The sequence below is a fragment of the Papio anubis genome, chromosome 7 (assembly GCF_008728515.1).
Source record: "Papio anubis isolate 15944 chromosome 7, Panubis1.0, whole genome shotgun sequence".
Taxonomy (NCBI): Eukaryota; Metazoa; Chordata; class Mammalia; order Primates; family Cercopithecidae; genus Papio; species Papio anubis.
Window position 1 is genome coordinate 53,370,403 of NC_044982.1, and position 25,333 is coordinate 53,395,735.

A 25,333-nucleotide genomic window follows, 5' to 3' on the forward strand; every position below is an offset into this window, starting at 1 on the left:
ACACAAGGGAATCTTCTGATGTGCAGATTGCAAGAACCATGGGAAAAGCATAGTAACCCAGCTGGGTAGCACAGTCCCTCATGGCTTACCTTGGCTGGCAGAGGGAGGTCCCCTGGCTCCTTGCACTTCCCAGGTGAAGCAACACTCCCACCGTGCTTCTGCTCACTCTCTGTGGGTTCATTTCTTCAATGAAATGAACTGGGTACCTCAGTTGGAAATGTAGAAATCACCCGCCTTCTGTATTGGTTTCACTGGGACCTGCAGACCAGAGCTGTTCCTATTCGGCCATCTTGGCCTCTCCCCCTTTGCCCATATTTTAAAATAGAGTTTCTCATACTTTTTTTTTGGCTTGTACAGGATTTTTTTAAAAAGAAAATATAGAATGGCTATATGCATTATAAATAATTTCTTCTAGTACTAACCCTTTAAAAAAAAAATAGTGAAAGATGGCTGGACGTGGTGGCACCTGCCTGTAATCCCAGCACTTTTGGAGGCTGAAGCAGGCAGATCACTTGAGGTCAGGAGTTTGAGACCAGCCTAGCTATCATAGTGAAACCCTGACTCTACTAAAAAAAAAAAAAAATACAAAAGTTAGCCAGGCATGGTGGTGCACCCCTGTATTCCTGGCACTCTGGAGGCTGAGGCAGGAGAATTGCTTGAACCTGGGAGGCGGAGGTTACAGTGAGCTGAGATGGCGCCACTCCACTCCAGCCTGGGCAACAGAGTGAGACCATGTCTCCAAAAAAAAAAAAAAAAATAGTGAAAGTCACATTGAAATTATTACGTATTTCTCTACCAAGTGACTCTAATATATCTTTTTTTATATTCAGGCAGTCTTCAGGATTTTCAGTATCATGAATAGCATGCAACCAGTTGTGTTAAAGCCAAGCAGGGCTTAGTGATAGGTGTGAAGAACATCTGCCATTGTCTTGCAATAATAAAGAATGTGTAGGCTCCAGAAATTATACTGGTATAGATGATAGATGCTGTAAAGACTACTCCATATGTTACTTACACAAATAGGAACAGAAAATAGTAGATAAGGACATAGACGTTTTGATGAGCAGATTGATGAGTAAGTTATATTAGTAATGCAGAATAAGAGATATAGGTGTTGAATATCATAGGCATGGAGAGCATGCAAAAAAACTTAGTCACTGTAGAAAGTGGGTTTGTTTATGGTAATTTGAGAAAATATCTGTTTGAAAAGGCTTTGATATAGGAATTAATTTTACATAGCTCAATTCATGTCACATTAAACTGTATAACTTTTTTTTTTTTTTTTTTTTGAGATGGAGTCTCGCTCTGTTGCCAGGCTAGAGTGCAGTGGCAACATCTCAGCTCACTGCAACCTCCACCTCCCAGGTTGAAGTGATTCTCCTGCCTCAGCCTCCCAAGTAGCTGGGACTACAGGAGTGTGCCACCATGCCCAGTTAAGTTTTGTATTTTTAGCAGAGACATGGGGTTTCACCATGTTGGCCAGGATGGTCTCGATTTCTTGACCTCATGATCTGCCCACCTCGGCCTCTCAGAGTGCTGGGATTACAGTAGTCAGCCACCACACCTGGCCCTGTGTAACTTCTTATATTCATCTAAGATTGATACAGATTAGCAGTAGACAAAGTTGACAGTAGAGACACAGACAATGTTTCACACATCTATTCTGTGGTCAAAATCCTTTCAATATAAGCAGTATATATAGCTTCCACAACAAAGCTCCCTTTCATAATAAATTAAGGTAGTGGCTTGAAAATATAAAATTATATTTACCCTATTCTGTTTACTAAGGGAAGTGTTAAATACTTTAGGAAGTGTTCTGTGCTTTGAATTGGACAATTAGCTTTGGGATATGTTAATTATCCACAATATTACATTGCAGTAACCAGACTAATTTTAATGAGGTTGTCAAGCAAAGAAATTGTACCTGAATAGCTGAAACTTTGTATTTCTGTACAACTCTGTAGTTCTGTAAAATGGATTTTAATTCAGTGTATATTACATATCAAGCATTAAGTGAAAAATTCTTGATTTGCTGCGTCTAATGTATTTTTTGGAGGGGTAATCAACTTTAAAGATAATTACCAAAACACCAAGATACCTAGCCTCCTCTTAGTAGTGCATAACAGCTTTTGTATGACCTGTACAGGAAAACTCAAAGTCTGCAGTACACAAGTCCCAAGCTGCCTTTTGTCTTTCTAATTCAGAAAAAGCCTGATGCCTCTGCTGTAAGCACGTTAACTACAGGGAAGAAGGAAGAGTCATTATCACCAATACTTACCCAGTCCTAGCTACTGTTAAAAAAATAAATGCAAATATTTATGGGATCTAGTCTTTGCCCCAGTGGAGAAATAAATGCTTGATGGTCTAAATTATAACTTAGAATATGTTTTTCTATAAGAAAACATAAAGGATGGTTTCATGGCAACAGTGCATTAATACATTAGATATTTAATAGTTCAAGTGGGGCTGATCTGGAATTTAGACACAATTTATAGCATTAATTCTGTGAGAAATACATTCATAGTTCCCAGATAGTATGTTTACAATAAACGTTAAGAATGAATGTCTGCATTTTCCTTACTTTTCTACCTCTTTCTTTTCTATCTTCTTTGTCTTTCATATATCTCCTTCCCCTTTTCTTACGTTTTCTACTTATTTCTAATCCTTGCTTTCTTCTTCCCTAGAATACCAATACTCCGCCATTCCTAATTTCCCATGCTCTGTGACTTCTTTCCTCTTTAAGTCAGGTGTGGTCAGATTTGAACCATAGGCATGGCTTGGACCTAAGTGAGTAAGCTGTAGCAGCGTGGCCACATGAGGAAAGTGGTCCTTAAGACTTTCTCTGTACACATGTATGTTGCAAAGTTTAATATGGATATAAACAGTTCTCAGAAACAGACCTTTAGGAATCTTATACATAGAAACTCCCTCTTGGTGTAAGTGTAGCTTTTTATACATAAATATCTTTTTTTTTTTTTTGAGATGGAGTTTGTCTCTTTTGTTGCCCAGGCTGAAGTGCAATGGTGTGATCTCGGCTCACCGCAGCTTCGTTGGAGGCTCACCGCAGCTTCTAACGATTCTTCTGCCTCAGCCTCCCAAGTAGCTGGGATTACAGGCATGCACCACCATGCCCAGAGCTAATTTTGTATTTTTTAGTACAGATGGGGCTTCTCTGTGTTGGTCAGGCTGGTCTCAAACTCCCGACCTCAGGTGATCCGCCTGCCTCAGCCTCCCAAAGTGCTGGGATTACAGGCGTGAGCCACTGTGCCCAGCCACATAAATATCTTTATTGCAAATGTATTCCTACTCACACATGAGATCCACTCAAGCATTTACAAAGTAGAAAATGGACCTTAGAACTATTTTTCAGTCAAGAAGAACCCGTGTTCTTCTTTTGATTCCAATAAAGACCATTCTTCCTAATAATTGTAATTAGGATAATTACTTAGTTATTTTCTCTTTTTTTGAGATGGACTCTCGCTCTGTCACCTAGGCTGGAGTGCAGGTGCAGTGGTGCCATCTTGGCTCACTGCAGCCTCTCCCTCCTGGGTTTAAGAGATTCTTCTGCCTCAGCCTCCCGAGTAGCTGGGATTATAGGCGTGTGCCACCAGACCCAGCTAATTTTTGTATTTTTAGTAGAGACAGGGTTTCACCATGTTGGCCAGGTTAGTCTCGAACTCCTGACGTCAGATGATCTGCCCACCTCAGTCTCCTTAAGTGCTGGGATTACAGGTTTGAGCCACCATGCCTGGCTATGATAGTTACTATTATCTTTTGAGTTCTCAAGATGTATGAAGACATAACACCTGTATCTAAGAATCCCACAGAAGGGAGGAAGACTAAATAGAATACAGTTAAGAAAAATACTGACAGATGTGTACAGAATTATTTCAGTGAAATCATAGAATGTGATGAAAGACTTTCCTGAAGAAGTAAATATAAAAGCTAGCTAAATGTAGAAAATAAGCAAGAGCATCCCAGATAGAAGGAACAGCATATGCAAATTACAGAAGTAAGAACCAGCACAACACATTCTGGGTTTTAAGGGGGAGACAGTAAATGAAGGGAATCTGAATGTATGTGCATGTACTTACATATACACTTGCTTGTGAGTAGGCATTGGGTAATGGTGGTGAGAGTGTTGTAGAGTTGAAACTAGGGATACTCAGTTTACATAAGAGGCTTCTGAAATAATACAAGAAATGATTAGTGTGAACTCAGATAATGACTGTAGGCCTGATAAGCAAGGGATGAATTTGAAAGTGATTTAGGAGATGGAATAAACAGCACTTAGTGCACAGTTGTAAGAAGTACTTGAGGAGGTAGCATGTTGGGTGACTCCCAGTTTTCTGCCTTGGGTAGCCACCTAAATACTGTCAGCTTTCCATTCACTGTGATAGAGAATACAGGTGGAGAAACAGGTGTGTATTCTGTTTTATTCAATTTGTTTTCCAGGAAGCTAAGGGTTTCATGACTATTTGTGGTTGAACACCACTAAAGAACCTCTATTGCTTGGGAGGCAAGAGCTAAATGAGAGCTAAAAATGTGCTTTTTCTATTTGAGAGTATAGGTTTGTATTATGTAGTAGAAAGAGCTTGAATGAACTTTGAACTCAAACTTTGGTTGGAATCTTGGTTCTCACATTACTAGTAGCTATGTGCCTTTAAGCAAATTATTTAGTTTCACTAAGACTTAGCTTATTCATTTGTAAGGCTGGGAGATTAATAGCCTTTTAAGATTACTGTTAAATGAGATAAACTTCTGGGTCTGGAAGATAATGGCAACTGTCCAAATCTAAATATCTCCACATATCCTCCCCAAAAGCTGTAAGAACAAAAGGACTCCACACACACATGCATACACACAAACCATACATAACTCACACTTTCAGCACTACTGAAAGACAGATGATACCATGAATTTTTAATTACCTTTATACATTCAATGGTTCCTGTTGCTGCTACAAATCTGTGAGTGGAAAGAGTTGGGTAAGGAAAGGCTTGAGAGACTGAGAAAAGAGAGGAAGAGACCAGAGGTTAAAATAAAGCGCAGACAAAATCACCCTCAGAAAAAGTCCCCAACTTTGCCAAATACAAAGACAGGTCTAGGACTTGGTAATTTACAGAACTAGCTACATTAAGCTGTATGAAAGTGAGCGGGACCACAAGTAGGCAGCTTCAGAGTAGCATTGCTCCTACAAGAAGAGACAGAGAAAAGATAATACCTCATGGAGGCATGGCAGCAAGAGGAAAGAAGGAAGTGGGGATAAAATTGAGGCTTCTAGAGAAATGAAAGAGAAACAAGGCACGGCAACACATCCCCCACCCAACAACTCCACCATAGCACCGTCCATTATAGGCGCTCCTCTTTACTAATCTGCAAAAGTGAATGCTCTTAAACTAAGAGCCCAAGAACCCTATTCACAAAATGCTGAAGAATAGAAATGAATCAAATGCTAGACAAAGAGAAATATAGAAATTTGAATGAAAGTGTTTCAGTTGATAAAACTTCTCCCCGAAAAAGCAAATACAAAGGGAAAGGGGATCTCAGTGCTTCAACCAAATAAAATATTCTCAAATCCGTGAACATACTACAAAAACCACAAACTTAGAAGCAGAAATCTAAACTCTGACATGAGAAAAAAAGAAGTGAAAAAGGAAGAAGTGCAACAAAATTTTATTGAACACAGGAAAGAAATTGAAGACAAAGGCAAAGCCATCTCAGAAGACTACAGTAATCCAGCTTTAGAGCTGTGGTTTTGCTTTTTGCAGTTTCAGTTAGCCAGTCAACCAGAGTCCAAAAATATTAAATGGAAAATTCCAGAAATACGCAATTACAACTTGTTTTTGGTTTTGGTTTTTTTGAGACAGAGTCTTTCCCTGTCACCCAGGCTGGAGTGCAATGGCACTGTTACCGGGGGTCCTTGCTCCCAGAGCTCCCAAGATGGCGGTGGGCCACTTCCAAGATGGTGGCAAGCCTCGTGTTCTCTGACCTGGGGTTCTTAGCCTCACAGATTCCAAGGAATGGAATCTTGGGCCATGTGGTGAGTGTTAGAGCTCTATTAGAAGCCGTGGGTCACAGACGAGAACCTTGGAAACCAGTGACTAGTGTTCAGCTTGATTAGGACGAACCCAGGCACTTAGCCATGCAGGAACAATGGCAAACCTTTAGCCCAATTGGGAGCTGCAATGGGTGCCTCGTTTGATCAGGAGCACAGCGGGCACCCTGCCGGATCCTGAGGGATGGAAGTCAGCGGCGGGTCTGCGACAGCAGCAAACAACAGTGGTGGATGGCAAGCGGAAGCTCAGCTCGAGTCTTAACAAACACGGACCAGAAGAGAGGGCAGTTGCAAGATTTAATAGTGAAAACAGAGCTCCCATACAAAGGGAGGGGACCTAAAGAGGGTAGCCGTTGCTGGCTCAGATGCCTAGATTTATATTCTGATCATTGTCCCTCCCACTGTGCTCTCAGGCAATAGATGATTGGCTGTTTCTTTACCTCCTGTTTTTGCCTAATTAGCTTTTTAGTGAACTCTCTTTACTACCTGATTGGTCGGATGTAAGCTAAGTTGCAAGCCCGGTGTTTAAAGGTGGATGCGGTCACCTTCCCAGCTAGGCTTAGGGATTCTTAGTCAGCCTAGGAAATCCAGCTAGTCCTGTCTCTCTGTCTCCCCTCTCAACAGGAAAACCCAAGTGCTGTTGGGGAGGTTGGCAGGTGACTGCTCTGCTTCCTGCTCAATTGGGGTGTAGTAGGGGTTGTGTAGTTGAGATTTCATTAACATCGGAGCATGGGCTAGCAGGCCGGTCCAGGGGACTGTGGTAGATCTTAGTCATGGACTATATCTGGGGCTCCATTTGAAGAACCGTTTGTAGTTTTACAGCTTTGATGTGGAAACCTTGTAGCCACAGGTAGTGAGGAAATTTAAGAGCGCTTGGGTGGCTTGATGGCACAAGGTTTCAGAGCGGGCAACTAAAAGTAAATCATCCACGTACCAAAGGACAAGAGTGTCCAGGTATGAGAACTGGCTCAAGTCTTGGGCTAGTGCCTGGCCAGATAGATGGGGACTATGCCTGAACCCTTGGGGGAAAACAGCCCAGGTGAGTTGAGACGTTGGGTGCAAAGGATCTTCAAAAGCAAACAAGAATTGAGAGTCAGGATATATAGGGATGCAGCAAAAGGCATCCTTAAGGTCCAGGACTGTAAACCACTCTGCTTCCTCTGGTATTTGGGAAAGCAGAGTATAAGGGTTAGATACAGCTGGGTATAGAGGGACAGTGGCCTCATTGATAATCCTGAGATCTTTCACTAACCTCCACTGTCCATTGGGTTTCTGTACTCCTAAAATTGGAGTATTGCAGGGGCTATTGCATGGTTTTACTAGGCCTTGGGCTTTTAGGTCCTTAACAATTTTTTTGAGTCCTTGTTGGGCCTTGGGTCTAAGGGGGTACTGCCCTTGGTAGGGAAATGAGGCAAGATCCTTTAGTTTAATTTGAACAGGATGGGCATTTTTTTGCTCATCCATTTTGTCCCTTCTGTTGCCCAGACTTCAGGATTAATTCCTTCTTCCAGCAGGGGACAACAAACAGGTGTTCCTTCTCCTATGTTCAGGTGTATAATGGCCCCTGCTTTTACTAGAATGTCTTTCCCTAACAAGGGAGTAGGGCTTTCAGGCATAATTGGAAAAGCATGTGAAAAGAGTAAAGTTCCCCAGTCACAACTTAGTGGCTGGGAGAAGTATCTAGTGACTGGCTGTCCTAGGACTCCTCAAATAGTGACAGATCTGGAGGACAGTTGTCCGGGACAGGAGAGTGAGACTGAGAAGGCCGCGCCAGTGTTCAGGAGACAGTTAACCTCCTGGCCCTCAATGGTCAAGCATACCCAGGGCTCTGTGAGGGTGATGGCATGGGCTGGTGCTTGCCCCGGGCAGCCTCAGTCCTGCTGCTGGATCATCTGGTTAGTGGCTTCTGACTCAGAGGACCCTCATCCCCTGGGGCAGTGGGCCTTCCAGTGATTCCCTTGACATAAGGGGCATGGATGAGGGGGCGGCTTATTTCTATCTGGACAATCTTTTTTAAAGTGTCCTTGTAGACCGCACTGGAAGCAAGCCCCATTAGGCATTTGATGTGCCCAGCCTTTCCCTTTTCCAGAGCCTCCAAAGTCCGCTTGCCTGAGGGCCGTGACTAAAGTGGTGGCCTTTTTTTATCCTGTTTGTCCCATTCTGCCTGCTCCTCCTGATCTCTATTATAAAAAACCGAGGTTGCCAAGTTCAGTAGGGTTTCTAAGTTTTGCTCTGGGCCTCAGGCAGACTTCTGAAGTTTTTTTCTAATGTCTACAGCTGACTGAGTGATAAACTTATCCTTTAAGATTAGTTGGCCTTCAATAGAGTCAGGTGACAGAGAGGTATGCCTCCTCAATGCCTCCCTTAGTCTCTCCAGAAAGGTGGTAGGATTTTCTTCCCTTCCCTGTGTTATAGTGGACATCATTGAATAATTCATAGGCTTCTTGCTAGTTTTCCTTAGTCCTTCTAGCATGCAAGTTAGCAAATGTGTGCGGCACCAATCTCCATGTTCTGATTCTGTGTCCCAGTGAGGGTCTACACTGGGAACTGCCTGCTGGCCTGTGTGGAATTGTTCTCTTTCCTCTGTTGTCATCCTATCATTGACCTGACTGAGATAACAGAGATCGCCAAACTCTCGGGCTGCACTTATGGTGGCACTTTTTTTATTTGGGGTTAGTGTCTGATTTAGCAGTAACATTATATCTCTCCATGTCAGATCAAAGGATTGTCCTAACCCTTGTAAAACATCAATATAGCCATCAGGGTTATCTGAGTATTTACCTAGGTCTATTTTAATTTCCTTTAAGTCTGAGAGAGAGAAAGGCCCTACATGCACTCTGCTTGGGCCAAATTCTCCTCCTCCTACTGCTTGGAGAGGGCATAATCGGGGAATATTGACATTCTTTGGTTCATCGTTTACCCCTTTGTCTATCTCCTTTTGGACTGTTTGGGTTGAAGGGGGGGGTCTTTATTAGTTGGGGAAGGAGTCAGGGGGACACCAGGGTAGGGAGGTAGACTCTGAGGGCTTCCTGTAGGGCATAAATCACACTTTTTACATAATTGCGAGTTATCTCTTAATGAAAAGAAGGTTAGTACATATGGCACTTCACTCCACTTGCCTTCTTTTCTACAAAAGAGATCTAGCTGTAAGATGGTGTTATAGTTTATATTTCCCTCAGGAGGCCAGGTTTCTCCCTCTTGAAGAGGATATCATGGCCAGGCGGTACTGCAGAAGAATATAATTCATTTCTTTCTTAGCATCTGATGGTCAAATTGGTCCCAGTTCTCCAGAATACATCTTAGGGGCGTTTTTGCCTTGGGGGGAACGTTTCCCATCTGAAAAAAGAGCATAGAGATGCCAGCACCCCTAGTCATTTTCCGATGAGCATTAGTCCTAGATCATCCTCTATGGTCCTAATGTTTATTCCTTTCCAGGGTGCGTAACCACCCATGGACCTCTGCTTATCGGATTAGTTATGCTCACCAATGTAGTAGCCCTATACTCCTTTTCCTCATTTCTTGACCACAAAGAAAGGGGTCCAGGCTGTTGGATTCTAGTGGTTCTTTACCAGTGTGCCCAACATTGCCTTTGTGCTCAGGGGTGAGTCCTAGAGCTGGGCTGGGTTCTGGAGTATTTCGTAAAACCCAGCCACCCCATCAAGATGCATTCCCATAAACAACAGTTCTTATGCAAATTCGTTTCAGAGAGAATGTAGGTAACCTTTTGAGTCAGGATTGAGATATCTTTTTTGATTCTGTAAGTACTTTAAGGCTTGGCTGAGTGCAAACAACTCGCGCCTTTAAGCAGACCAATTATTTGGCAATTTTTCTAACTCTGCTTCCACAAGAGTCTCCCTATCAATTACTGAATACCCATTTTGGTTTTTCCCTCAATCACGTGGGAGGAACCATCTACCATCCTGTCCTGAAGGGAGTTCCTCCTAGGTCTGGTCAGACCTTTGTATGGTAATTAAGATTTAAATCCCCTGTTAGGAAATCTACTGGGTTCAGGGAATTATCAGTGGTTAGTGTTAAATTACCTTTTTTTAAACAGAATAGCCCCATACTTTAAGATTTTTGAGTTAGTAAGCTACCTTTTTGATTTTTTGACTTAGAATAATTCTGAACTAGGAAGCTCACAGTGAGGTTTCCTCTAAGTTACTTTTCTACTTTCTTCTGTTAGCAAAGCAGTTGCCGCTACAGATTGAATGCATCCGCGGGTTACTACGTTAAGGATTTTTGATAGGAAAACTACAGGTTATCAGTGGTCTCAGTGTTTTCAGGCTACGCCCTTGTTTACACTGACAACAAGGTAGTATTGGAGTGTTACAGGGTCACGGAGAAGACCTTCAATTATCAATTATAGTTTTAAATTTACCCTGGCTTTTAAAGGAATAGAGCACACTGGTTTTATTTACTATTTCTTTCTCTTTCTCTCTTTGTCTCCCCATCTCTCTCTCTCTCCTCTGTCTCTTTCTCCTCCGTCTCTCTCTCTCTCTCCTCCATCTCTCTCTCTTTCCTCTGTCTCTCTCTCTCTTCCTCCTCCGTCTCTGTCTCCTCCATCTCTCTCTCTCCCCTCTGTCTCTCTCTCTCTTTCTCCTCCATCTCTCTCTCTTCCGTGTCTCTCTCTTTCTCCTCCGTGTCTCTCTCTCTTTCTCCTTCGTGTCTCTCTCTCTCTTTCTCCTCTATCCCTCTCTCTCCCCTCCTCTTAGCCATTACAAACTTGGGGCCCTGGCAAGGGTGGTAGGGAACGGGTCCCACATAACTGCCCATGTCGAGAGCTGTATACCTAAATCCGGAGGGACACCAGGGATAAGAATCCCTGGGTTTATAGCCTAGATGCCTAAGGACACAGCGTAGAGCTTCCTTAGATCCTTTTGGAGATACAACTTGCTAGAGGAATTGAAAGTCTGAACCATTAGTACCTAGGAGGCAGGGATCAGAGAAAGTAGATTCAGAGGTAAGGAGAATTTTAGGGCTACACTTTCAAGAAAGTCGTGGTCGGGACCCAGGGTATGGGTCAGAAGGAAAGGTAGGGGTGCACGCACGGGTGACTATTGAATAGAGACTAGCCATGATCTCAACCAGCTAATGCCAGGAGTTCGGGACAACAGCTTTCTGCCTCTAGTCGGCCCTGGGCTTCCCCAGGAAAATTGAAAGCGGAAGCTGATTCTAGGCAGACCAATGCTCCCAACCCAGAAGGGCTAGGGGTTGCTAGAAAGCCTTTCCAAAGATAGCCTCACACCTGAGTCTTAAGTCCGGCAGCCACACTAATCGTTTTTAATGGCCAACAGGTGTCCGGTATTTTCTCCAATTCTAAGGAAGAATAGGACAGAATAGCAAGCGAAAGTGGTCCAATATTACCGTTTTGGAGGTCCCTTCCTGGTCGCCAAATATCGGGGATCCTTTCTCCCAGAGCTCCCAAGATGGTCGTGGGCTGCTTCCAAGATGGTGGCAAGCCTCATGTTCCCTGACCTGGGGTTCTAGGCCTCACAGATTCCAAGGAATGGAATCTTGGGCCATGTGGTGAGTGTTAGAGCTCTATTAGAAGCCATGGGTCACAGAAGAGAACCTTGGAAACCAGTGACTAGTGTTCAGCTCGGTTAGGATGAACCCAGGCACTTAGCTGTACAGGAACAACGCAAGCCTTTAGCCCAATTGGTAGCGGCAGTGGGCGCCTCGCTGGATCAGGAGCACAGCGGGCACTTTGCCGGATCCGGAGGAATGGAAGTCAGCGGCGGGCCTGCGATGGCAGCAAACAGCAGTGGTGGACAGCAAGCAGAAGCTCAGCTTGAGCCTTAATTAAGGACCAGAAGAGAGGGCAGTTGCAAGGTTTAATAGAGTGAAAACAGAGCTCCCATACAAAGGGAGGGGACCCAAAGAGGGTAGCTGTTGCTGGCTCAAACGCCTGGGTTTATATCCCGATCATTGTCCGTCCCACTGTGCTCTCAGGCAATAGATGATTGGCTCTTTCTTTACCTCCTGTTTTTGCCTAATTAGCTTTTTGGTGAGTTCTCTTTACTACCTGATTGGTCAGGTGTGAGCTAAGTTGCAAGCCCCGTTTAAAGGTGGATGCAGTCACCTTTCCAGCTAGGCTTAGGGATTCTTAGTCGGCCTAGGAAATCCAGGTAGTCCTGTCTCTCAGCATGATCTCAGCTCACTGCAACCTCCGCCTCCTGGGTTCAAGCAATTCTCCTGCGTCAGCCTCCCAAGTAGCTGGGACTATAGGTGTGCACCACCACGCCTGGCTGATTTTTGTATTTTTAGTAAAGACGAGGTTTCACCATGTTGGCCAGTCTGGTCTCAAACTCCTGACCTCAGGTGATCCTCCTGCCTCAGCCTCCCAAAGTACTGGGATCACAGGCATGAGCCACTGTATCCAGCCACAGTTACAAGTTTTAAATTGGATGCTTTTCTGATTGGTGTGATGAAGTCTCCAGGCATCTTGCTCCATCCTGCCCAGGATGGGAGTTTTTCCTTTGTCTAGGATATGCAACTGTTTATGCCACTAGTCCATTAGTCATTTAGTAGCTGTCTTGGTTATCATATCAACTGTGGTGGTTTTGAAGTGCTTGTGTTCAAGTAGCCTTTATTTTATTTAATAATGGCTCCAAAGTGCAAGAGTAGTGATGCTAGCATATGGTTGTAATTGTTGGGTTTTATTATTAGTTGTTGTTAATCTCTTATTGTGCCTAATTTATAAAGTAAGCTTTATCATAAATACATGTATATTACAAAAACATTATATATAGAGTTCAGTACTATTTAAGGTTTCAGGCATCCAGTGGGGGTCTTGGAATGTATCCCCCACGGACAAGGGGGGACTACTATATATTAATTACAAGGTGCCAATAGGAGAATAGATTCAAATAAAAATCTAATAAGAGCCATTGATAAAAGGAAGGAAAACAACCAAGAGAATGTAAAAAGTAGTTTAAATTCAATACAGACAAAAGAAGACCTAACATACTTAAAATTGGAGTCCCTGAAGAAGAAAAGCAAATCACTAGAACAGAACTAATTAAACCCTAACTCAAGAACACTTTTCAGAAATAATAGGAAATTTGAAATTTTACGTATTAAAAGGCCCCATCATGGACAGATTAATACAGAACAGCTGAGTCATAGCCTAGTAAAACTATTAGATTTTAAAGACTTTTTTCCTGGACCTCTTGAGAGGGGAAAAAGGATTATATTATTAAAAGGCTGACATCAGATTCCTTAAGAACAACATTCTTTTTTTTTTTCCTGTCTCCCTCTGTCACCCAGGCTGGAGTGCAGTGGCATGATCTTGGCTCACTGCAACCTCCACCTCCCCGGTTCAAGTGATTCTCATGCCTCAGCCTCCTGTAGCTGGGATTATAGGCATGCACCACCATGCCCAGCTAATTTTTATATTTTTAGTAGAGATGGGGTTTTGCTATGTTGGCCAGGCTGGTCTCAAACTCCTGGCCTCAAGTGATCCACCTGCTTCAGCCTCTCAAAGTTCTGGGATTACAGGCATGAGTCGCTGCGCCTGGCCTAGAACAATATTCAAAGGAAGGCTACGGTGGAGCACCATTTTTAAAAACTCGAAGAAATAAAGCACAAGCTAGCCAACCTGTCTTTAGAGTATCAAATAAACAGTTTGAACACACAAGAATTTAGGAAATATGTGGTGATAATATACTATATTTAAATGTAGACCCAAGACTTAAAACAGTGCCGGGGACATAGGTATAATTTTTATATGTTCTGACAAAGTAAAAAGAATAAAACTAAAAATAAATGGGTGAACAGAGAAAGAGAGATAGAATTAAGGTCATTCTCTACAATATGGGTAATAAATGAGAGTCATACAATACCATTTAAATGGATTGACCAGATAATAAAAGGTAAAGTAAGCAAAAAGGAGATTTGGGTTACTCTAAAACACATACATACACACACACACACACGCCACCACCACCACAGAGAGAGAGAGAGAGAGAGAGAGAGAGAGAGAGAACCACTGGAACAAAAAATTAGAATTTTCCTAACTACCAAAAGAAAGTACAAAAAAAGCAAAAATAGCAGAAATACAACATAAAGAAAAAAAAGAATAAGTGTGAATAATAAACATGGTAACTATATAGAGTTGAGTTCAAATATGTCAATCATATTAGTAAACATAAATGGGCTTAACTCATCTATTAAAATAAAAAGATTTCAAATGGCTTTATAAAGCAAAACCCAATTCTATGCCTTACATAAGGGACGTATAAAACAGTGATTCCAGCCATCAAAAATAAAGGAATATGTAAAGATATTACAGGCAAATGGAAAAAATAAGAAATCAGGAGTTTCCATTTTGATAAAGTAGAATCCAGGCAAAAACTATTCAGTATAACAGTATGTTCATAGTGGTTAAAACCATAATTCACAATGAAGTTATAATATTTTTTGGTATCTAGGTACCAAATGACACAGCAAACACCTAAATATACCAGAATCACTGTAGCAGAATATAGGAGAATGCAAGTAGCAATAGAAACACATAATAGAAAATTTTAAATACATCGCAGTACAAATCTGGTATGACGAGATGTTTCAAGATCATCTAGTGTATTTCTTGTCTCAAACCTGAAGTTTAGCCATTTTTTTCAAGGACTCTTGGTTTCTTTTAATGGGAAATGATATTTATAGTTCACAATCTTTGTATTAGGAGTGTTCACTTATACTGGGTTTGTCTTCAATTCTAGGCCTTTACTAGGACCTTTTTTTCAAAGAGAAAATACATCATTAGTCCATACTGAAATTTTTCGTTAAAATTTATGATTACAAGCTTTTTTATTTGATTTTTATACTTGTATCTCTTTTGTTTTATGCTTAAAATCTAGGTTCCTAATGATATTAATAAAATTAATACATTCATCTTAACCTACAGTTTCAAATTAGTAATACAAATAGTATTACTGACAATATGGTTATTGCAAAAGGTTTAAGATGTTTGCTGTTCTTTTTCTCCATATTTTATTTCCAAAGATGTATGTACAAATGACAGAGTTTTAAATTCACTTGAAATAATTTCTCTTTGTGTGATTAAACTACCAGCATTCTACATGATTAGATTCATTTGTTTCATTTTGCTTTTTACTTTTAGGGTTTTGTTATTTTTATTTTATTTTTGCTATATTAAAAAAAATCGTGTTAAAGAATTCAAGATAGCTTAGCTGACAGTTGTGGTTTATTTTAAATAACAACTAGAAGTCTTAGGTTTCTAGGGACAGTGTTTAATCAAAAGTTAGCCAAGAAAAATTTTTTTTTCCCTAAAGTAGATTAAATATTTGCTAATATAATAGTTTCATTTATCTTGTATACTTACTAGAAGCCTCTAGTCTCCAAGGCAGCTCTAAAAAGTGCCACACACTACTACCACACACACTATTTCTAAACACTATTCTGGATTTTATATTAATATTTTCTAAGACATTGGAACTATCATCAGAGCCTTGCATGAAACTCGTTTTAACGCCTTAGGCTGCTAATTTTGGTTACTCAGAGTCTCAATTATATACATAGCTGCTCATCTATTTTTCTAGTGCTAAAGTGATTTTTAGGTGTAATATTTAATATAAGTAAAAGTATATGCTATAGAATATGATACACTCTGGCTCAAAATCTGGATTTTAAAACTTTAAATGGGCCAGGCGCAGCAGCTCATACCTGTAATCCTAGCACTTTGGGAGGCCAAGGTGGGCGCATCTCTTGAGCCCAGGAGTTTGAGACTGGCCTGGGCAACATAGCAAAACCACATCTCTACCAGAATAATATAAAAATTAGCCTGGAAGATCAAGGCTGCAGTGAGCTGTGGTCACACCACTGCACTCTATCCTGGGCAGCATAGAGCAAGATAAATATCTCAAAATAAATAAATACAAATAAAACTTTATATGATTGTATTGCGTCATGAAAATCTGTTTTTGTGACAGCAGTAGCAAAATATAAGATTGTAGATACTATGTCTCTTTTGGGGAAATTGAATCTTAAAATGTATAATTCTGTGATTTTTCTTTTTCAGAGGCTGATAAAATACCAGTAATGCGTGGACAGTGGTTTATTGATGGCACTTGGCAGCCTCTAGAAGAGGAAGAAAGTAATTTAATTGAGCAAGAACATCTCAATTGTTTTAGAGGCCAGCAGATGCAGGAAAATTTTGATATTGAAGTGTCAAAATCCATAGATGGCAAAGATGGTAAGATCAATTGATACATTTAATATATTCTACAAACCAAGTAAGTTGTTGATAAAGTTTAGAGTAGTTTGTGAATTTGACATAATAATTCAGGAGGTTTAGAATTAGAAAATTTGATTTTTTTAAACATTTGATTATTCTAGAATTTAAAAATTAACTGCTATAAATATCTGAACTATCTCAATTTTTATTTTAATATGTATGGTCAATGTCATGATATTAACACAGTTTACTATAAATGTACAAATTGTTACAATGTACTCCCTATTTAATCTTTTTTAGTAATTTTTTAGTTAACAAAGGAAGTTGAACTTAACCAAAAAATTCCTTGTCATTATATCAAAAGACAAGTTTCATTAATATTTCAGTGTTCTTTTCCTGAAGTTCAAAAAAAATCTTTAATTATCTTTGTGTATCTCTCAGCTATCCCCTATTGAAAACCGTATCAAGTTTTAATTTGGAACAATCTACTCCTTACATTTCTTTATTCAGCACTTGAATATTTTTGTAACAGTTAAAAATACTATATAATAGCCAAGATTGCCACGTTTTCATTATGTGTCTAAATCTTGAGTAAACTTCAAAATATGTGGTAAAGTTAAAAATACTTCTATTGTTCCATTTACTGCAGGCAGTGGGATCAGCTATTCTGGTGAGTATAACTGTACAGGTAGATTAGAATTTGTAGTTTTCTCTGAAGTTTTTCTTCTAAAAGCGTTTCTTCATCCATGCTAGCCTTTATTTGGGAGGTTTCTTGACAAGCTCTGCTGAATCCAGTGAATTAAAATATGAATTTATTTTTTTCCTGTCCCCTCCTAAAACATCTCTAAGGCAGAAAAACTTAATATTGATCAGGTAATTTACAGAATGAAGCTTGAAAAAGACGAATTATGTGGTTGGAAGTAATTGTTTATATAACATAATTAATGTCAACAGTAAGCTTTAAGTTGGCAGGGGATTTTTTTTTTCTTATTGTTAGTAACATTCCATGTTTTTTCTCTCTTCCACTCTTTGCTCTCTCTTACCTCTCTGAACATATGTATATATTTGTCACAAGAATCTGTGTAGTTTAGCTTATATCAAAGTAAAATATCATTTACATCTAGTTGGTTAAAAGTCTACATGACTGAGGAAAACTTGTGACTTCTGAATAAATTGGCAATTAAAGCTAACAAATTTATATAATAATAGTTGTCTGTTATGTGCCAGATACCGTACTCTGGAAATTCTAAATATATTATTTTCCTAATCTATAGAATCAAATATGTTGTCATTTCACTGTAAAATGTAAAGGTTCTTACATATCAATAAATAAGGAGCAGCCCAGTATAGGAGCTGTTTCTACAGATTGCCATGTAATACTTTGATCTCCTCATAGCAAAAATAGAAAGTTTTGTGTGTTTGTGATCTTATGGTAGTGACTGAAATATTTTATAACTTCTCATCACTATTGATCAGAATAATTTCAAAAGTCTGCTTCATAGTATTTGAACGGCAAACCTTTTATCATAAAATAATCTTACTGCCATTGGAGAAGTCTGACTTCCAGATTTTTTTTTCTGTCTATTCGTTCTCCTAAGTCTTCTGCCACAAAAATGTCAATTTCACCATCACAAACCCAGTTTAGTCACCTGAATTTCTTATTATTAATGCATGAAAAAAATCCAGGAGCTTGGAGGAAAAAGAGGATGGTATGAAAAATACAAGTAGATGGTTCCCCTTTCTCATTCTGTATTCAGAACTTTTTTTTTTTCCATTTGCTAAGTCATCCTGTGGAGATTAATCATCAGCTCTGTTTCATCTCTAGATTCTACCTGTTTCTAATCTTGTTTTTTACTACAGTAAAAATTCAAATTTAATATGTCCTTTTTACTTCTGCTTCCTGCCTAAATGTTAAATGTAGCAAGATACTTCAGTTTTTCTGAAAGTGTTTGAATTTAAATAAGACTGGTGTAAGAAGATGGTTTATTTGTGTGAGTACATTTTTAGAATGTCTTTGCATATGTGTATGTGTGAGTGTATATGTCAGTTCTAGGGTAGCAGTCTCTCGGATATTGTAATTTTTTTGTTATCTTTATGGATATACATGGAGTACTAGAATTTTAATTAGTGATGGAAAATTATTAACTTAGTAGAACATTTTTGCATTGTAATCTTTCCAAAATGATTCTTTGAGGTTCATTAGAAGAAAAAATTTTTTATAGTGTACTGTAGCATATAAGATTCAGCATGTTCTGTTATTAGCAAAGATACAACTGAACATATCTTTGAACATATCTTTGTCATAATTTTTAGTCACTTTATTTTTATTCAGTATTAAACATATTTATATCTTGTGACATTTGACTTTGAAAATTATGGGAAATTGCGTAGTACATTTGAAATTAATAACAAGTCTTAAGGAAAGAACATTTGCTATCCAAAAACCCACCATTGTTGGGAAAATAATTCAAACTTATAACTACAAAGACTAAAAAATATTATAATCTTTTGAATGTACTGTTACCTCTAAGCTTCTGAAATTTTATACTTCATTAGTTTGAGGGAGGAAAATACCCTTTCCACCTAAATTTTCTCATGTATAAAGCCTTGACTATTCATATTGTCAGATTTTGAATGATCCCATGTGTAGTAATGTGGTAGGCACTTTTGTGAGAGAAATTGACAAGGTTTCTACCCTCAAGGAGTTTTAAGCCTATTAGAGTAAACAAAGTCAACAGATGAAAACAGTTACAAAAGAGTAACTACAAGAAGTCATAGTATTAGACAGTCAATATTACATATTCTGAAAAGATACTTGGAATAAAGTGAGTAGATAATCACAATGCAGTGGAATTATTCACATAAGGCTTTCTGGAAATACCTCACTTAATAATTTAAAACATTTAAAAATACTATATTCAGGGATATTTATTAAATGCTCTAGGGAATATCAAAGAAACTAATAGTTCTTGCTGACAGGGACATTAAAATAAATAATAATTCCTTTTTCTTCCAACCTTGGCTGTTTGGTTAGGGTTGTTCTTGCCACAAACAGATTAGATGTACAGTCGTCCCTTGGTATTTGTAGGGGATTGGTTTTAGGCGTACCGCCCCCCCCCCCCGCCCCCACCACCAGATAACAAAATCTGAGGACATCCAAGTCCCTTTAATAAAATGAAGTGGTATTTGCATATGACCTATGAGCATCCTCTTGTATATTTTATTTTTATTTTATTTTATTTTTTGGAGACAGGGTCTTGCTCTGTCGCTGAAGTGCAGTGGCATAATCACAGCTCACTGCAGCTTCTAACTCCCAGGCTCCGGGACACTCCCACCTGAGCCTCCCAAGAAGATGCACACTACCACACCAGGCTAATTTTTTTTTTTTTTAATTTTTTGTAGAGACAGGGTCTCACTATGTTGCCCAGGCTGGTCTTGAACTCCTGGGCTCAAGTATTCCTCCTGCCTCAGGCCCCCAAAGTGCCAGGATTACAGGTGTGAGTCACTGTGCCCAGTCCTCTCTTGTGTATTTCAAATAATCTCTAGATTATTTATGACACCTAATACTGTGTGATGCCATGTAAATAGTTGTATACTGTATTGGTTTTTGATTGATAATATTTTTTATTTTTTTTTATTTTTGTCCCCAAATATTTTTGGTCTGTGGTTGGTTGAATCTGCAGATCAGGGAAGCCAACTGTATTTAATATTTTCCTCTATATTAACTTCCCTTACTAGTCTCAAAATGCGCATTGAATTAACAAGACATGAAAATTTGGCACACTATGTAGTTCTTTGTAGCATACAAATAAAGATACCCCACAAAAAGATAATGACTTTGTGATTTCGATACTTTAATCCAAACTTAGTTCTCTGTGAGAGTTAAAATGAAAATTGATTTTCTTCTTACCCTACCTCCTGGGCTAGAAAATGTTTATCTACTAGTTTAACAAATGAAAGCCTATTGTTTCACTTGGGATGAAACATAAAAATAGAAATCAAGACTTCAACAAGTAATTTGGTAAACATTAATACTTAAATCTGCTAGATTAGTGTTTCACTCATTTTACATCTTACCTATCCAAACTTGCATAGTAATCAGTAAAAAGGTTGAACTGCCAGGAGGCGGAGCTGGCAGTGAGTCAAGATAGCGCCACTGCTCTCCAGCCTGGGCGATAGAGCGAGACTCCATCTCAAAAAAATAAAAAGGGTTGAACTGAATGGGTAAGTGCAGCACATCACTCTGCCCAAAAAATGAGTAAACTCAATTCAGTCGTGAGAAAACTCGTACTGAGGATGGTTTTACAAAATAACTGACTGACCAGCATTCTTCAAAAGTGTCAAGGTCATGAAAGACAAGTAAATACTGAGGAATTTGTCACAGAATAGAGTAGACTAAGGAGACATGACAACACAACACAATGTGGTACCCTGGATTGGATCGTAGAACAGAAAAAGATACTAGTAGAAAAACTAGAGAAACCTGAATAAAGTCTGTGTATTAGTTAATAGTATTGTACCAGTGTTAATTTCTTAGTTTTGTTAATTATACTATAGTTATGCAAAATGCTAACATTAGGGGAAGCTGGATGAAGGATATGTCATAGCTCCCTGTACTATTTTTGCTATTTTCTGTTAAGTCTAAAATTACTCTAAATTACAAAGTTTAAGTCTAGTAGAAGGATTAAAATGAAATACTAAAAAAATTCAATTAACCCAAAATAAACCAAGAAAAGAAGAACAGATACAAAAAACAGGTGGGACAAAGAGAAAAATAAGTGGAAAAATGACAGACCTATTCACCCATCTCAGTAACAACAAATATAAATGTATTTGTATATATAAGATAGTTAATACTCCAATTAAAAGGCAAAGTGACAGATTATTTGAGAATGCAAGACCTGACTATAAACATCACAGATAGATTGAAAGTAAAAGATTGGAATTTTTACAGTTCCAGGTAATTTCAGGTGCCATAGCAGCACAGGTGTTGGTGTCTCTGTAAAGATTTATGACATTTAACAAGCTGATGGATGAAGTATGTATTCCTATCACTGTAGCTGAATAAATATACCCCATACTGTGAAGATAGCATTTCAAAGCTCAATTAAAAAGATGGATGGGTGCTCACCTTCTAACTAGCTTTCCTTTTCTCCTCTCTTTGGTGACTAAGAGGATTCCCACCTTCTCGCTTTTAGTTATTACTTAATTTTTATAAATTTATCTAGCTTTATTTCTCTGAGGTCCAAGAAATATTGCCAGGAATGTTCTCATTATAGTTGGCAGGTTTGACATGTGTAAGACTGCTTCCCTGGGGTTGGAATTTTTCAGGTTGCCAGCTTTGCTAAAGGGAAAAGTTAGTTTTTCTGTTGTAGGAATTAGTATGTCAGCAGCAGCAGTAACCCTCTTTTGCAATACTCTAGTGCTTTCAGAATGATATAATGCAGAAAGTTTCCTTAAGATATAGTAAGGAAATTTATTGGAAATATTTTTGGTATTTTAAATCTTTTTCATTGCTATGTAAGACTTTAACATATTAAAATTTTAAATGTTAGCATTAATCAGCATTTGCAGTTGTGTTTTGAGTTTATGCATCTTTTGCTAATGCTACGTAAGAATTTCTAACTAAAAGTTTATTTTTAAAAAAGAAAATTAAATAGTGCTTTCTGGCATTTGAATTTTCTTTAACAGTGATCTTTGTTTGGATCGATAGTAAACTTTTTTTCCTCTACTGTACTTATCATAGTACCCCTAATTCTGTGCTTTGGGTTGAAAAAATTAAGCTCTGTATGCTACAGGATGTGTAATAAATAAAGCAAATGACTTTCAAGTGAAAATAAGAATTACATTTGAAAAGAAAGAACCATGTCTATTTAATTTTGTGAAAAAGTTTTAAATATGTTTCTCTGGAGGATGAAAAAAAGTTTTTCTTTGTTTCTCCATGTATAGGGGTGTTTGTCTTTTTTTAATCCTTAAATTATACTGTTGTTTTAGAGAAGAAAGCCTTCATTTGTGTATCTTGGCTAGCTTTCTGAAAGTGTTTACATAATTTTAAAACGTGGTCAAATGGTCCATATATTTCCCATTTCATTCTCTTTTAATAATATGGAATTAGTTCACATTAGTTTTACTACCAGATCTACAAAATCTAGTTTTTGTTTCAAGCAGTAAAGTATCAAGTTTATGTCAGTTTGGTTTACTTTGATATATTAGCATCTTTTTCCTAATGAATTTTTTGTTTAAAACTGTTTCCTGGTCTAAGTGGTACATCTGCTCCTCAGTAACTGACCAGAAGGCACATGAAAGAAGAAACATTTTCAGTGAAGAAAAGTGCATCAGTTGTCATTTTCTACCTCTCCATGACAAGGAAATGTTTTTATAATCCTGGCGTAGCAATCCAGCTTTTTGTTCTAGTTTATAGTTTTTGTAGCCATCTGATTACATATAGATATAGTTATTAAGTGTCTTGTAAGCATTTCTCAATTACTTTTATTACACAAATCTTTGCATATACTATATCTGCATATTCAACAGATTTGTTACATTTCTAGTATTATAAAACAGGAATTAAGTATGTTTGTATTTGAGCAGTATTTAACCTTCAAATGTCACATTAATATAGAAGGGAGTGAGGATGAAAATCAAATGTATTTGAACATAAATTTGAGCTAATCATAAAGATTCTGTAATTTGTTAACTGGTGAGAAACTAATTTGTAAGGTTCAAGTTCAAGTGAACTTTTAAATAATTGCTTGCTTAAAATATAAACAAATTTATATAACTACCAAAATTTGACAGGGAAAATGTTGACTTTAAGGTTATCTACTGATTTGCCAAATATCAAGTCTGTGCCTCGCTTTACTCTACGTTGTCTGTTTAGTGCTTACAAGTTGTCACAGCATACATTTTTACTAATGACTTTTTTCATTATTTTATTACAGTCTTTTCAAAGGCAAAGTTAAAAAGCAGAGCTTCCAGTTTGATTTTTGTTTTTTAGTAAAAGTTTTGTTTTTTAAAGTCTTTTAATAACTTGAATGGAGTTGAGAAAAGAATTTTTTTTTCCCCCTAAGGGAAGGTTCCATTATACTTCAGTAGTGGAAAGCATCTAGTAGAATGTATGTTGTGGTATCTTCTCAGGAAGGCTGCATTAGATATGTAAAATGTTATTTATTGCATTCTCAATTTGTACATCAGCTGTTGGCTATGTCAGTCACAAATTTGGTGAGAGTAAATAACCTTAGTATTGTAAAGATGGAGTTTATAAATCTCTTAGCATTTGAAAATGTTATGTTCTTTTTAAAAAATTCTTTCTATGCAAAGACATTAAACATGATAATCACAGTTGTTTTTAATAAATTTAGATATCATTTGCCTTTTTTCTTTCAGTAAAGGTACAGCAGCTATTTGATAAACATTATACTAATGTTTTGCTTTACCGATTCTTAGAAATTATATAAATAAAGCATTTAGAATAATGTTTTTCAAATACAACTTGTTTTTTAAAGTTAATACTAGAACAAAAAGGCAAAATGGCAAATCTCATTTAAAATTTACTTTGAAGCTCAGTGTTTTTGCTTTCTTAGTTGTCTACCACCTCCCTCCCTTCTCCCTCCCTTCTCTGTTCAAATGGAGAAGATATAAGGAGAGTACAGATGCGGCAGGTCTTAAACGAAAGCGTTCCCAAGGTACAGTAATTGTAGTTTTATTTCTCCATGTAGTTATATTCCTGGCTTATAGCATTCAGTTGCATTTAAAGCAAAGAAAGTATTAGTTTTTTAAAAATGTGTCCATTGTACTATTTTGTTTATTGCTACTTTATTATGTGTATAAATATTGGTAAACAGTGTATGTAGTCCAGTAACAAGATGTTCAGATGTTCCCCAACATTAAAATGGTTTACTTTAAGATATGTGGATGATTTAAGGAGGAAAAGCATTTTTCTGGCTTAACATTAATCTCTAAATATCTTGGTCTTATAGTTTAACGTTTTAAGCATCTGTTGCTCACAACTATTTTAACAAAAATGTGGTTTAGAAACATACAAAAGCTTGAAGTCATGGCATGGATCAGATATGTAATTAGAAAAGTGATTGTTAAACCCTTGCAAAAGATTTTTTTTAGTTTATGAAAAGTTGTTTTATTTAAAAAGCTGACCTTATTATTTTCTTTGGAGCTGAAGATATAATTTATATTCATTATGTTAATTGAATCTTGATCTGGTGTACAGTGTTAGTAATGTGCCGTGGCAGGTAAGTAAAATATAAATTGGTTTTTCATAGATTTTTGAAATTGCATATTTAATATAACTAAGAAGTACTGTTCCTTATAATGTCCTTGTATCCTAGTAGGCAATAGGTTTTCATAAAAATGTCTTATGATCATAGATCTTGACCAGAGCTATATTTTTTTATATTTAGCTTGAGGTTATTTTCAGCCCATCTTTAAATCAGAAGAGTTAGACTCTGCCTGTAGCTAACTCTGTGGCAGGTCAGCATATGTCTTTGTACCTCTGTATTTTTGTAAGTAAAATGGGAGATAATATTTTGCCTTGAAAGAATTTTAAGAAAATAAATCAAGCGTAAAATTCTTTAAGAAAGAATAAAATTCTTTTAAGAATTTTAAGAAAATAAATCTGAAGATGGGTATGTTAATTTTTTCTACCTATATACCAGAGCTATAAAGGAAAAGCTTGAGGCCCTCAAAACATAAGAATTATCAAATTATGAATTGATGGATATGTTTTATCAATTTTTTTACTACTTCCACAAACATTGCTGTATTTGTGGTATATGTGCCAGACACTGTGATAGGATATTCTTTTTGGTGCTAGGGATATAAGAAATGATCAAGACACAGTCCCTGGCTCCTGGGACTTATGAATTCCTAAAGAATATAGGTTTGGAGTTTCTTTAAGGCCTCATTTTCGCCAGGCATATCCCCAGTTACAGAAATGCAGCAACCATACTGGTTTTTGTTTTTTGTTTTTTTTTTTTTTTGAGACAGGATCTCTCTCTCTGTGTTGCCTAGGCTAGAGTGCAGTGGCATGATCATAGCTCATTGCAGGCTTGACCTCCTGGGCT

The 25,333-nt window shown here is 37.9% G+C and overlaps 1 protein-coding gene across 7 annotated transcripts in view; it reads left to right on the plus strand.

The window, feature by feature from the left end:
- Positions 1-25,333, plus strand: part of DDHD1 (DDHD domain containing 1) — a 120,563-nt gene that overhangs the window by 38,595 nt on the left and 56,635 nt on the right. For 2 of the 7 annotated variants that reach the window (XM_009211550.3, XM_009211551.3), the window contains exons 2-4: positions 16,098-16,271; positions 16,903-16,923; positions 23,837-23,938. In XM_009211550.3, the coding sequence (XP_009209814.1) occupies positions 16,098-16,271; positions 16,903-16,923; positions 23,837-23,938 (297 nt within the window). The remainder of the gene's footprint in view (positions 1-16,097; positions 16,272-16,902; positions 16,924-23,836; positions 23,939-25,333) is intronic. The other 5 variants (XM_009211552.3, XM_009211553.3, XM_003901805.4 and 2 more) reach the window with 3 other exon arrangements.